At 48.2% G+C, this 14501-nt stretch overlaps 1 protein-coding gene across 1 annotated transcript in view; it reads right to left on the reverse strand.

Annotated features, from left to right (window-relative positions):
• Nucleotides 1-9394: 9394 nt before the first annotated feature.
• sec31a (SEC31 homolog A, COPII coat complex component) overlaps nucleotides 9395-14501 on the reverse strand; it is a 33799-nt gene continuing 28692 nt past the window's right edge. Inside the window, exons 24-28 of the mRNA XM_056291241.1 lie at nucleotides 12009-12064; nucleotides 11647-11886; nucleotides 10967-11086; nucleotides 10801-10872; nucleotides 9395-10661 (exon numbers count right to left, since the gene is read on the reverse strand). Coding sequence (XP_056147216.1) covers nucleotides 10482-10661; nucleotides 10801-10872; nucleotides 10967-11086; nucleotides 11647-11886; nucleotides 12009-12064 — 668 coding nt within the window. The 3' untranslated portion in view covers nucleotides 9395-10481. The remainder of the gene's footprint in view (nucleotides 10662-10800; nucleotides 10873-10966; nucleotides 11087-11646; nucleotides 11887-12008; nucleotides 12065-14501) is intronic.

The following is a 14501-nucleotide window of genomic DNA, read 5'->3' on the forward strand; positions in this document are numbered from 1 at the left end:
TGGCGTTGGGTCGGCTGAGGGAGCCTGGTCTGCTGTGTCCTGTGGGCACAAGGACCACGGCCCTGACTGGAGCTGCACCCAAAGAGTTGACACCGAGGGCGGTCTGACAGGCATTTAGTGGCCTCAGTATAGGTCTGACCTTAACCCCCCCTACATCGAAAAGATGAGCTCTGATAATTTCCCCACATCATAGATTTGAAGTGGCCAGTCAGGATATTTTGGAGGTGGGAGGCTGTGAATTCAGGAGTGCATGCTGGGGGGTTTCTGTCAGTCAAAGCAACCACTGACTGACTGAGTGGACAGCCAGTTGAAATGCAACTGGGGGGGGGGGGTACTGAACAGTTAGGCTACAGTGATGCACCAGTTCTTTCAGAAGAAAATAAGACTGGGCATTTAGCGGATGCCTTTTTCAAGAGTGATCAATATAAGTGCAGTGGAGTAAGTACATTTCTGAGAGCTCCAGTTTTACAAGCAACCCATTGAATGAAAGACACATAACAGTACCATTACATCAGAGCATGATGCAGTACAAAACAGCAGAAGAGAAAGAGAAGCACCCCCTCCCCCCAATGCCAACAACCTAAAAATGGAGTATACTCCTTTGTGTACCCAGAGGCCGAAGCTTCTGAACCGGCAAGCCAGGCAACTGCTTGGAGCCCCAGGCAGTAGGAGGCCCCCGAGGGCTGACAGAATTTACTCCAAAGCATTTACTCCCCCCCCCTCCGCCTTAAACAACCAATGGACGATTTGCAATGACATGAAATCACAGTAGGAAACCCCCCTCGTAGGGGCCCCATGTCATTTGCGTTGCACGTGCACTGCCTACGCTCTTCGAAAGTGAAAGTTACTCCCGGTGTCCACACCAAGATATGCAAATAAAGAAAATGAAGAGGAGTTGTCCCTCGGGAGCAGAAAAGAAGAGGAGGAAAAAAGAAAGAAAGACAGTGGTGAATGGAGCAGAAAAGCTACTGATTAAGCAGATAACGATGCTGTTTAGTATAGCCAGAACGGATGAGATACTTTAATAAACTCTTCAGCTAGTTAGCAACAGTGTCACGTCTTTTTTGTTAGTTAACCTAGCTAGGTGGTTGGGGGCCCCTCCTGAGAATTTTTGCCTAGGGCCCCAACAGACCCTAGCATCGCCACTGTGTGCACCCCCTAACACTGCAGTCCTTCCAGTTCCGTTTTAGTTGTTTTTCAGCACAACTTACTTCTCCATCACTTCAGCTGTTGATCACCTTCTGTGAGGGTGGTAAACCAGCCTGCAAAGGAGAAGAGACGCTCAGCCGGTGCCGATGGTGGCAAAGTGGTGCCGAATCTCACAGCGAGTAGCTTGATCGGTGGATATGAATCCAGAGAGGACAGGTTCTTTCTGGTGTCCTCCAGAAAGTGAAGGGTCTCCAACTCTGCTTTGCTGTGGCTGGGCAACATCTCTCTGGCCAGCTGGCTCTCAGTTCCTGTTGTTGGGGTTGGAAACAGTAGAGGCAAACAGGGAAACAAGGTTGTTATGAATTTACATTAAATTCAATTATTTTTAATATCACAAAAATAGTTAAAAACGTGACATGAAACTAGCTACTCATTTATGGATGAATGTTCATTTTTGATGATTAATTCATGAAATTGCAGTTTAACCTTAAGACACTGAAGTGAGAGTAGTTTACCCGTACCCTGGTCAGGGAAGATGAAGAAGTCGCCTTCATTCTCCTCAGTGGGGTTTGATGAGGCAGTCTCACTTTCTGACACAAGGCCGAGCTCTTCAGCTGAGTGCAGAAACAGGTGATGTGCCTCCTCTTCTGCTCTGCAGCTAGTTTGGGAGGCAAACACCTCATCTTGAGGTGGGTTGCTGTAGCCAGGACGGCTTCGCTGACATCAGTCTTCAGCTGTAAGAAGCTACTGAACCTTTTCTCTAAGCCAGCTGTAATGGCTTGCAAGATATGTGAGCAGTACCGCAGGTTTGAGGCTTGCCGGTCATGTAGTTGAGCCTGAACAGCAAACAGGGTAGGTATGAGCTCACCATAGTAGCATGAGGTCTGACCTTGAAGGCGGTCAACGGCAACGGCAATGGGCTTGAGGACTCTGCAGTATTCCTCAAGGAAATCTAGCTCTACCTCCTTGAACGGTGGGAGTTGTAAGGTAGGCATGATCTCAGGAAATGTCAGCTGACTCAGACAGTCATAAAGAGAATTCCACCTACAAACGCAGGGTGTCTTCAGTTGCTGGTTGGTGACGTCATTGAGTATTTTGGTCTGCCAGGAGCATGCCATAGGGCTGAACACTTCGCCTTGGATGAAGGATTCAGCATGGAGAGAGTTGAATTGTCTTTAATTGCCCTTTTTGGCATCAGTGGTTGAAACCAAACTCAGTGGGTGAGGGGAACACCTGACGTGAGGCGGGAGAATGATGGCAGAGTCTGACGTTTTTTCTTTAAATCCAGACTTAAAACTCATGTTTTTGCCTTAGCTTACAGTTAGTTGCCTTTAAGTTGAGTGCTTCACAACCTGTACTGGATGGCGGATCGGTTTCTGTCTCAATGAATTTACCAACCACTGTTCTGCCCACCAGATTATAGAGTATAGATGATGACTAATTGATGACTTAATTGATTATGACTAATGACTATTGCAAACTGTTCTCTTCTCTCACACGTCTTGTCTCTCTCTCTCTCTGAATGATGTCTTCTCCTTTCTCTTTCCCTGTGTGTGAATGGTGTCATGTGAGTCTCCCTTGCGTGCACGTGCACTCGGTCCTCCTCCCAGGTCTCCGTGGTGATGGTGGTCGCCGCCTGGACGCTGCTTGGCGCACAACGTCGTTGCACGTTGTGCGTCTTGGGAGAGAGATCCCCCCTCTGCTGCTCTCCCTGAGCCTTCCTCCTATTTGTTCTCCCTGTTAAAGGGGTTTTTAAGGAGTTGCTCCTGATCTGATGCGAGGTTCAAAGGACGGGAAGTTGTGTTGCTGTAAAGCCTCCTGGGGCAGATGTGTAATTTGTGATATGGGACTATACAAATAAAACGGACTTGACTCCCTCTGGATCTGTTATTCCAATGGAAGGTCCTGTTCCTGTTCATCTGGCACGACTGTGATACTGAAGTGCTTCTGAGAAGTTGCCGAGCTGACCAGGTCCTCCAGAAGGCACCGAGCCAGCTGCTGAAGGAACGGGTGGGACGAACGAGTTTCACCATCCACACTTTGAAAGCCAGAGTACATCTGTGGCCATCTTACAATGTTGCGATGGCAACCATTCCCAAATCCTCTGTGAACAGTACACATGGCCACTGTAACGCTACTTAATGGTCACGGCAATCTGAAACTGGTCGTAGGTTTGGGTCGTTATGCCACTGTATTGTTTATAAGGGTGGGGTAACCTGCAGTCAGTGTATTGTTTATAAGGGTGGGGTACCTGCAGTCACTGTATTGTTTATAAGGGTGGGGGTACCTGCAGTCACTGTATTGTTTATAAGGGTGGGGGTACCCATAGCCAATGTGTTGTTTATAAGGGTGGGGGTACCCATAGTCACTGTGTTGTTTATAAGGGTGGGGGTAGCTGCAGTCAGTCCAGACTGAGGAGGTCAGTCAGATGAGTGATGAACGTTGTGTGCAGGTGAACTGGTTCAGCTTGTCTGGTCACCTGGAAGCAGCCCGGGCTCCTAGGGGTTAATATCCCCGAGTGACAACAAATGACTAGGCATCTTTTATTATCAGTAAAGCTTTTCATTAAAGAATAAAGCACAACATGAAAACAATCAATAACCACGGACAAGAATTATTTTTTTCTTTAGAAAATTAAATTACATAAATATTAGAAAAAGGGGATAACACAAATCCTTTTGGTGGAAATAAGATTATTCTCATGCAATATAAAAACTAGTTGACTCTGTGTTGTGTGTGATAGTCTGTGAGGGCGGTGTTCACGATGTCCTCCAGAACTTCTGTTTCCTAGACGCTTTTAATGCAACGTCATCAATGATGTCGTATGGCAGCCCATGACTGGAAAAAAAGAAATAAAAACTCCGCCGCATGGGGGCGCCCTGGTGACCCGTAGCAGGGGGCCGGCCATTGCACTTGCTTATAATGTAAATAGGCAAAAACGGCCCAGCAGGGAGCGACTGTGTCTGTAGTCTGTTTTGAAAAAGGAAATGTTTGCTTTTCAATTTTTACGAAGGTGGAAAATTATTGATCAGTGTTTAATGTCATAATTCATTGCTGTATATGTAAAATACAGCTTGGGCTGGTATGGATTTTTAATCATTTTTTAAATAATGGTCAAAGGAGAAATAAATAGAAATTCTTCTCCAGTAGGGACACAACCACTAGAGGGCATAAGAGTTCACTTTCCCTCCATAGAGCAATGTTGATGCTGGTTTTTAAAATGAAAGAGGGTGGCACTCAAGGACCCCCATAATTCTGATCAAATATAAATTTTAATGTAATAATAATAATAATAATAAAGACGCAGATGTGGACCAACAAAAGACATACCAGTGGCTGAGGAGCACCGGGCTTGATAATTGCTGCACAAGACCAGAGCCTGGCAACCAGATCCAAAATGCAGAAACCATCGACCACATCGTCTCAGGCTGCCCGGAACTGGCAAAGACCGAGCACATGTACAGGCACAACAAGGCAGCAGCATACTTGCACTGGAAGATCTGCAGGAGCTACAAGATCAAGACGACTGAGAAGTGGTACGAACATCAGCCAAGAACGGTCACTGAAAACAATGACGTCACCATCCTCTGGGACACGCCCATCCACACTGACAGAGAGATAAAACCCAACAAGCCCACATCGTTATCAAGGACAGGAAGGAGAAGAGGTGCATGCTCATCGACATGGCAACACCATCCGGAAAAAACAGCTCGGTGAAAGTCACAGAGAAGCTGACCAAGTACAAAGACCTGGAGACTGAAACCAACAGGATGTGGGGAATGAAGACCCAGACAACACCAGTGGTCATCGGAGCTCTAGGACTCATGAAGAAGGGGATGGAAAAGTTCACCAACCGTATCTCAGGAAACATCAACGTCAGTGCAGTCCAGAAGATCACCCTACTCGGAACAGCCCACATATTACCACGAGTACTGTCAATCAATCAAGTGACATCTGCCCTATAGTGCCTCGGGTCCATAGTTTGGACCCTGCATACCAGGAACACCCCACAAGACCCGTCGTTTTGGAGATGTCCTGACCCAGTCGTCTAGCCATCACAGTTTGGCCCTTGTCAAAGTCGCTCAGATCCTTACAGATCCTCCTCACGCTGGCCCATTTTTCCGGCTTCCACCACCTCAACTTCAAGAACCCACTGCCCACTTGCTGCCTAATACATCCCACCCCCTGACAGGTGCCACTGTCATGAGATAATCAGCGCTACTTACTTACCTGTCAGTGGTTTTAATGTTCCGGCTGATCGGCGTATCTTACCTTGGCGTCAACCGACCTGCTGTATTTGTGGGTTTCGTGGCCAGAAGCACGACACAAAGAGGTGGATACTTACAAATACATGTCCATTTAAAATGCCGAGTTTGGTTTGCAAATGAATCGAATTATTGTGAAAATTTAGCAATACAAATGGGGATTTTTGTGGGGAACAAGAATCACAATATATTTGTAAAAATGTATGTATTAATTTATCAGTTGTGATATACTCGAGGAAAATGAGAGGCATTTGTTTAAAAATGGGGTTGGATCGCCGTTTCCGGTCCCGGCCGGAGCGTCCACGGGGTGAGGCCTTCATTAGGCCGCCCTCACCCGAGGGATGGTGGGTGTAGATCGGTGTAGTGTTCGGGGACTCGTCGTTCTCCAGCGACCCCTCTGGCCCACCCGGGCGCCTGCAGCCAAGCAACCGAAAGCATTCTCCCTACGCCTCCTTCGCGGCCTGAGGGTGACGCAATCCATGCGAGGAGGCTTCAGCGCGTGCAGGTGACACGAGTATGAAGGAAGCTGGTGTTACGCCTATCTCCTTCCTGTGGAAACGTGAGCCAGGGGAGTTGTTCCACAAGAGTTCCGGCCAGATGCCAGTGGGTTAACCGGGTGGGATAAGGGGGAAAACTAGAAATTAATTTAGGGGGGGAAAAAAGGGCTTGGATATTTTCCAAGTCTGGTTACATTTTTCCAAATGATGGTTAGAGACACACATCACTCTATCTAACTCTGCATTTCGTTTTACGAGGGCTGCAATCAATATAAAGTTAGCACAACAAGTAAGGAAATGTGTGCTTGGTAGAACAGTGGTTCTCAACCTTTTTGGGGTGCTGGACCCCCTGCGTGTTTTTGATCTACCCTGAGGACCCCTCCACCTGATCCTGGGGGAGGGGGGTTGCAATTTGATAGAAACAGTAGAAACTGCATTTTAAATTGCATTACAGCATTTATTCACTCTTTGGGGCAAAACTACCCACGCTGACGTGAGTGAGTCTTCACCTCAGGTCGCCTCGCATCAGTGTGTAACTTCTGCACACTGCTTTCACTTGCAACTCCAACCAGAATGCACACAACTTTGGGAGAAATGAATGCAAGCGCACAGAGAACCGAGCTTTGGAAATTGAGGAGTCTTGCAGAGACTTCATGGGCTGACCCCCCACCCCACCACCACCCCACCCCCCACTCCTGAGCCAATGCAAAAAGGCAGAGCAGGATTTATAGGTTAAGCATGCTGCTAGTTTTGGCAACAAAATCATGTTTTCAGTTTCTCTTCATATGTTGGTGAAGGCCAGAGTGTCTATCTTTTTATTTTTTGGAACCCCCCCCTCCTCCTCTTTTCCCCCTCCCCAATTGTACTTGGCCAATTGCCCCACTCTTTCGAGCCGTCCGGGGGGGGGGGGGGGGGCTGCAGACTACCACGTCTCCTCCCATACATGTGGAGTCACCGGCCGCTTCTTTTCACCTGACAGTGAGGAGTTTCCCCAGGGGGAAGGCAGCGCGTGGGAGGCCCAACCAAGCCGGAGGCAACACGGGGATTCGAACCGGCGAACCCCATGTCGGTAAGCAACGGAGTACACTGCTACGCTCCCTGGACGCCCTGGCTCGAGGTGTCTCGAGCTGCACAGAAATATGACCATCAAGCGTCGTCTAAGTCAAGGCCGTGTCGAGCAGGTACCGGGGGTGTGGGTACAGGACATCAAACAGCAGGTTTTAAATAAATATCTTTTATTGAAAATATTGCAGGTAGTCAATCTAAAACAATTTCATGTACTGGCAGTTTAGATTGGGAGACGAGTGGACTAACGCAGCTCGAGTCGGCCGCGATCCTTCCCTTCCGCATCCTTTGACATGGGCTGACGACAGAAATTGCCTCGTTAACATTACGGATAATTCCAAGTGTTTGAATTTAACATGCATATCTTTAAAATGTACATAAAAGTTCATTCTCTTTAAAAAGGAGAACAGCCTTTTGCTCTCCGCTCTGGGTATCACGGTTACGCTTAAAATAAACAAGTAAAAAACAAAAGAAAAGAAGGAAAATAGCATTTAAAATCCTTTTAATTAATGGAGATGTGCTGCTCTAGATAGACGTACTATCCCAGACTGTGCACATCCCGGTCCAGTTTATTCTACGCATTATCACAGAGCCAGCAGTGGTGAAAGTAGGCATCTACAGACTACAGGTGAAAGAAGTAAAGTACTGGCAAGAAGCTACGGATCTGTTAGCAAGCTAGCATTTAGCATTCTGGTCACTCGAGAACACAACAGTCCCAAGCTGCTCATGAACACGGACTTCTATCCAAGTGTTCAGCAAAGTCAAGACGCAACAGAAGAGAGGCATGGCTATAGGCTATAGTAGTGAACGGTACATAATTGCCACCAAATTGCCAACATTTGATATCCTACAAAGGTGCACAACTCAAATCATCTTTCTACACCTTGTGGTTTAAACGTGTAATTGACAATTTCCCACTGTAGCACACACAAACAAAAAAAAACATTAAAAATAAAAAACAAACAAACAACTTCTTTAATGCTTACTGCTTGTATTACGGGCCACGTGCACGCTTCGCCGCCTGCTCAGCCGTGTGCCGTTACAGGATTTCACTAAAGCCAAATCTGTTTCTCCATCTCAGCCTGACAGGACAGAATAAGCTGGACAACGTGGAGCTGACAATAGAAAGTATTGCCTCGCTAATAGTGTTCTCTGTCACTGTTAAACTGGTAGGCTACACCAATTACCATTACAGGCGTGGCCCACATGAGTCCACTTCCGCACCCGTGGAAGTGAAGCACGTGATACGCGTGCACAGTTTTGCTGGACTACACCGGCTTGATATGTTTATCCAGACTTCTGGGGCCCCGTTTTTGTGAATCAAGGCGCATGGCGCATGGCGCAGTCCACTTCATGTACCTGCGGCGCATTTGGGAACAGGGAGGGATATGTCGTCATCGGGTGCGGGCGGGGCTAGTGTTGAACGAACCAATCAACGAGCACGCTCCTCGTCTGGTGATGGAGGCCCGAGAGGCAGCGCAGAGCTTTCTACACACAGACGTTCTTAACAAGGAGCGACTGACGTGTCGCTAAAGCAAAGGCCCAATCAGGGAGGTGGCGGACGGCACTGTTAGTCGTGTCCCTAAAATTGCGCAGCACCACCGGATTGACCAAGGCCCACCTCCCACCACGTCTCTCCTCCTACCGCAGCTCACAGCGCCTCGCCAAAACACCGCCGGGCGCCAAGCAAGCAGAGGACGGGACTGGGCCTCGTGAAAACGCCGCTTTGCCCGCTGGAAGCGAGGTTCTGCGCCACGCGCCTGCAGAAACCAGGGCCCTCGGAGTCCGTCACCCGGACCTGCGCTTAGTGGCGAGCGTCACGGGCAACAATCTACTTTCACCGCTGAATTATCTGGGTAACACGGCTTGTGTGGGTTTCTAGGGACGCAGGATGGCATAAGGAGGCGTTTGATTAAAATGTCGCACACTTTGAAATACTTGGGAGTACAGTGCCCTCAAAAACATTAGGGAGGGGGGTCAAATGAAAACTTCTTACAAACATGCCCAGGAAATTTAGATTTCAGATGAAGAACTGGATATGAAACAAAAGCAGCAAATGTTATTGAACTAATGGATATTTACTTGTGAGTCAATCAATCAATCAACCAATCGATCAAGCTACGTTTTTTATAGCGCTTTTCGAGCTGCAACAGCCACTCGAAGCGCTTTCGATGACTTGACAAACCTCTCCGCAGACTTTTGGGTAACGTGTAGTACACTAATACTTTGTTTGTTCAAACATCCAAACTTGTGGCACTCTTACCTACGGGAAATGGCTTCAGAGGCTTTGTTAAACTAGCCAAGTAAATCACCACATCCATAACCCATGCATTCTTGTCGTTTGAAAGGGAAGAGGGCACAAAACCCAGTCAACTAAACAAGATCTTAAGCAGGCTGTAGTTAAAACCTGGCAAAGCACCCCAGTAAAGAAGCAGACAGCCTGTCCATGAGAGTGGAATAAAGATTTGATGCAGTTATTGCTTGTAACCATCAATCAATCAATCAAGCAGCCGATCCCTATCCCTGTGGTTACCTTTTCCATTACCTAGTGCTTCCTTTTCCTATGGTTATCCATCCATCCATTATCTGAACCGCTCATCCTGCTCTCAGGGTCGTGGGGATGCTGGAGCCTATCCCAGCGGTCCTTGGGGGGGCAGGCGGGGAGACGCCCTGGACAGGCCGCCAAACCGTCACACAGGGCCGACACACACTCACACACATTCACACCTAGGGACAATTTAGTACGGCCGAGTCACCTGACCTACATGTCTTTGGACTGTGGGAGGAAACCGGAGCCCCCGGAGGAAACCCACGCAGACACGGGGAGAACATGCAAACTCCACCCAGAGGACGACCCGGGACGACCCCCAAGGTTGGACGACCCCGGGGCTCGAACCCAGGACCTTCTTGCTGTGAGGCGACTGCGCTAACCACCGCACCACCGTGCCGCCCTCCTACGGTTATGTTCTTGTATAATCAATAGAGAGATGACCCAGCCACAAGCCAGTGCATTGTCAGTGCCGGTCCCAAGCTCGGACAAATGGAGGGTTGCGTCAGGGAGGGCATCCAGCATGAAACCTGTGCCTGTGTGTGGGGGAGAGATGCTGGGTATGTTGGGAGAAGGATGCCGAATATGTGAATAAGGAGCTGCCAGGGAAGAGGAGAAGAGGAAGGGCAAAGAGGAGGTTTATGGATGTGGTGAGAGAGGACATGCAGGTGGCTGGTGTGACAGAGGAAGATGCAGAGGACAGGAAGAGATGGAAAAGGATGATCTGCTGTGGCGCCCCCTAACGGGAGCGGCCAACAGTAGTCGATAATCAATAGAGAGATAACAATATAAGCATTTTTGTCCCAATACTTTTGAGGGCACTCTGTCTAATGAACTCCCAGTGAAACAAGCTACACATTACTCATATAAAATTTCCTCAATATTCATGACAGCCCTTAAGCGATCATTCTCCATCCACCAGTCAGCACTTACAAGTAGTTTTGAACTTCCGCTCGCTCAAACCCCGAGTTTGTTGGCTTGTGTCAGCACCACCTTGAGAACAGGCATGAACGCTGACGTTTCACTGAAGTTGTTGTTACTGACTATGTGGGTGTGGATGTTGAGGCCCTCTGTGTAGGATCGGGACTCTACACTCCTTGCCATGTTGTGCAGTCCTCCAACAATAGCTGGGGAGAGCTGGAAGAAAGATCAGAACTTAGTAGAAATGTCTGAAAACATCACTTTATGCCACTACATTAACTTGCAGCAAAATTCAATTTAGCAAGATCAAACCAAAAAAATCATGGTAACACAAACCAGGTCATGGGACACTTACTGCCTGCTCTCTGAGCTTGTCATATAGGGCTTCCAAACGTTTGCCGGCGTCATCCAGCTTCCTTTTGGTTTGCTGTGTAGGGAAAACAGTAAAGGGTGAGACATAAACACATCTGTTGTGTTATAAAATTAGATATTTTAAGTTCTGGATCAACAGATGGACTCACAGGATCACTAGCTACAGCCAAGCATTTCTGGATGAGCCCTTCGAACGTGGTCTTCAGGACTAGGTGCTCATCAGGGATGGGCTTCTTCGTTATCTTCTCAGCAGGGATTGATTGCAAGGGCTAAGCGAATTGCATAGGACAAAAAAATTAAGTGCTTTCGAGTGACAACAACTGTTTAGAACTGGTTGATGAACAAAAAAAGCTCAAGCATTCGTTTTCATGTTTTGCTGAGCAAGTTTAGGGATCAGGAACACTGTCATTTCACTTCATGCACTTGCGTACATGAATGAAACGAAATGCCGTTTCCCTACAAGAACACACATATCCAAACTAACACATATATCCAAAGTAACACATATATCCAACCTAAACAAAAAATCACTGTCCAAGGGAACGAACACCAGCCAGGATGACTGTCGGAACTGCCGGTCTGCATGGGCTAGCAGTTAGCTTAGCCTGCCCCGCTCTCCCAGCCGATCCAGCACCAGCCCTCCCAGGCATCAAACGAAAACACAACTTAGACGCAGATGTGGACGTGGACAAAGACAAACAAGTCCGCCGCAAATGTGAATTCGCGCCGCCATCTTCCCACACCAGCACTGGGTGAGGCCGCTGCAAACACGACTTCGCGCAGCCATCTTCCCACACCAGAAGCGGAAGCAGTACCTGTATTCATTTACCTGTATGACATCCCCGGTTGGTGCTCCTGGTGCACCCTCCACACTTGTCTTGGGCATGACTGGATTGGCCGTTGGAGGGGCGAGTTGCTGCTGCATGCCTGGGTACTGCGCTTGGACACCAGGCTGGCTCTGGACCATAGTCTGCGGGGCTACGGGTGATGCCGGTTGAGCTTGCTCACTACCTAGCGGTGCCATGATTGGGGCGGTGATGGGGGCAGGTGGAGTGTAGTTTTCCGGAACCTGGTAAATAATGATAAACACCACCTTTAATTGGAGATCTACATATAAATTCTTGCCTACTGTTAAAGGTGTTCAACATGCAAAGTTCAAGTTGTTGGATGCCCTGCAGCGTATAGACTCGCCTTCTTCTTCGGTGCTCTGCTCACAGCAGGAGGATCATTCCAGCCGTTTTGAGGTCCTATGGAAAAACCAACAATTCCAATCACTAATTTTCAATTGCCTCAATACCTTATCACATGACCGACGATTTAGGATTTCTAGAACGAGCGTCTCCGAAATATAAATGTCCTTATATTGCTGAGTTACAGATTTGAATAAAATCTGGATTAATAATTATAATCAGCCTCGAGCCTATGAGCTTCGAATATTTAAATAAACAGCAAAATTAGTTCTCAATTGATAAGAATACCAGGGAAATTAATATTCGTGACCATGTTCAAATGACCTCGTCAAGTGGACTTGTGAATTTTTGATTATTTTTTTTTACAAATATTTTAGATATATTCTATAGCACTTCTAAACATTTTCACTAACACTTAAAGCAAGTTCTAAGTGAAGCTTTAAATCCACGTGACAGCCCATAACTGAAGGCGCAACCGTGTTTCTGGCTAAAGGAGCAGGGAGTCGTGTGTCAACACTATGGTGATGAAGTCTGTTTTAACTCGTCAGTAATTAGCTGTGGCTAGAAAATTAAGCAACTTCCACTCACCTTCAGGGGAACATTTGACTTTATATCGTCCCATGAAAAAAGACTACATGCACAATCTGTTAACCAGGACTGTTCCTGCTAAGCATACTATTCTGCAGCGCCATCACAATTTACATGGTGGCTAAAGGCACACTTATAAACCGTGGCATTTGGTTGGTAGTGAAATAGTGAAGTTGCAAGCGTGCATGAGTCAAGTAAAATACAAGATGTCAGAGAGCACATCACAGTTAACATTCCAGGCTGTTCTCCCTGCAGTGCAGTACGTACTCCTAAGTAAAGAGGACATTCTGCAAATCTCCAGCCGTTCTCTGTCACGGCCGTTGGCGACAGAACGCCCGGTGCTCTCCGTTTCCTAGGGACTCTACGGATCCACAAAGCCTTCATAATGAGTAACTAAACATCAGACCATTGCTGACATCACCAGGTTAGGAACCTTCTAAATGTTAAAAACATGCCAGACTGGGGCGTCCAGGTGGCGTAGCGGTCTATTCCGTTGCCTAGCAACATGGGGGCTGCCAGTTCGAATCCCCGTGTTACTTCTCGCTTGGTCGGGCGTCCCTACAGGCACAACTGGCCGTGCCTGCGGGTGGGAAGCTGGATGCGGGTATGTGTCTTGGTCGCTGCACTAGCGCCTCCTCTGGTCGGTCGGGGCACCTGTTCAGGGGGGAGGGGGAACTGGGGGGAATAGCGTGATCCTCCCACGTGCTACGTCCCCCTGGCGAAACTCCTCACTGTCAGGTGACAAGAAGCGGCTGGTGACTCCACATGTATCGGAGGAGACACGTGGTAGTCTGCAGCCCTCCCCGGATCGGCAGAGGGGGTGAAGCAGTGACTGGCTGGATACAACTGGGGAGAAAAAGGGGGAACCCCCCCCCAAAACATGCCAGACTAGTTTGTGATGTTAGCATAGCAGGATAAATACAGCTGCAGATAATGAAATTAACAAAGGGTCTGTTTGATTTGGGTGTAACCAGCACATGTAACAGCACTGACACACAGACCGACAGACAGAGCAGGCAATAACAATTATCAATAGTACTGCCAGCACTGGTTCGTTGGCACACCTACATCAAAGAGACTCATGATTAATGTTTATTGGCTGCAACTGTTTATCCTGACACGCTTTCAGCACAGAGTAGCAGCACCAGCATGGCGTGTTTTCAACCTACAGATGGTTTTTAACCTGTAGATGTGAGCAGGGCCGCACATCAGGGGGGGAAAAGGGAAACGCTTTCTCGGGCCCAGGCACTGGGGGGGGGGGGTATAGAGGCCGGCAATAATTATGTTCATCCTAAATGTAAACAATGATAATGCCGATACTTGCCAATGAGTGTGAACTGGCTCAACAGATGGACTTTCAAATCGTTATAAAGGATGTTGCCTCCAGTAAGACAAGGCTGTATCAGAGGCACAGATGGAGCCATATGGTAAGAAATTGCGTTTTCTACTAAGAAATGTGTGGTGTAAGTATAGCAGATTTTTTTTGGGGGGGGGGGGTCTTTTGATTCCCCCCCCCCTTTTCTCCCCAGTTGTATCCAGCCAATTACCCCACTCTTCTGAGCCGTCCTGTTCATTGCTCCACCCCCTCTGCCGATCCGGGGAGGGCTGCAGACTACCACATGCCTCCTCCCATACATGTGGAGTCACCAGCCGCTTCTTTTCACCTGACAGTGAGGAGTTTCACCAGTTAGACGTAGCACATGGGAGGATCACGCTATTCCCCCCGGTTCCCTGCCCCCGAACAGGCACCCTGACCGACCAGAGGAGGCACTAGTGCAGTGACCAGGACACACACCCACATCCAGCTTCCAACCCGCAGTGGGGACGCCCGACCAAGCCGGAGGTAACATGGGGATTCGAACTGGCGATCCCTGTGTTGGTAGGCAACGGAATAGACCGCTGCACT

Source organism: Lampris incognitus, chromosome 12 (genome assembly GCF_029633865.1).
Source record: "Lampris incognitus isolate fLamInc1 chromosome 12, fLamInc1.hap2, whole genome shotgun sequence".
NCBI lineage: Eukaryota > Metazoa > Chordata > Actinopteri > Lampriformes > Lampridae > Lampris > Lampris incognitus.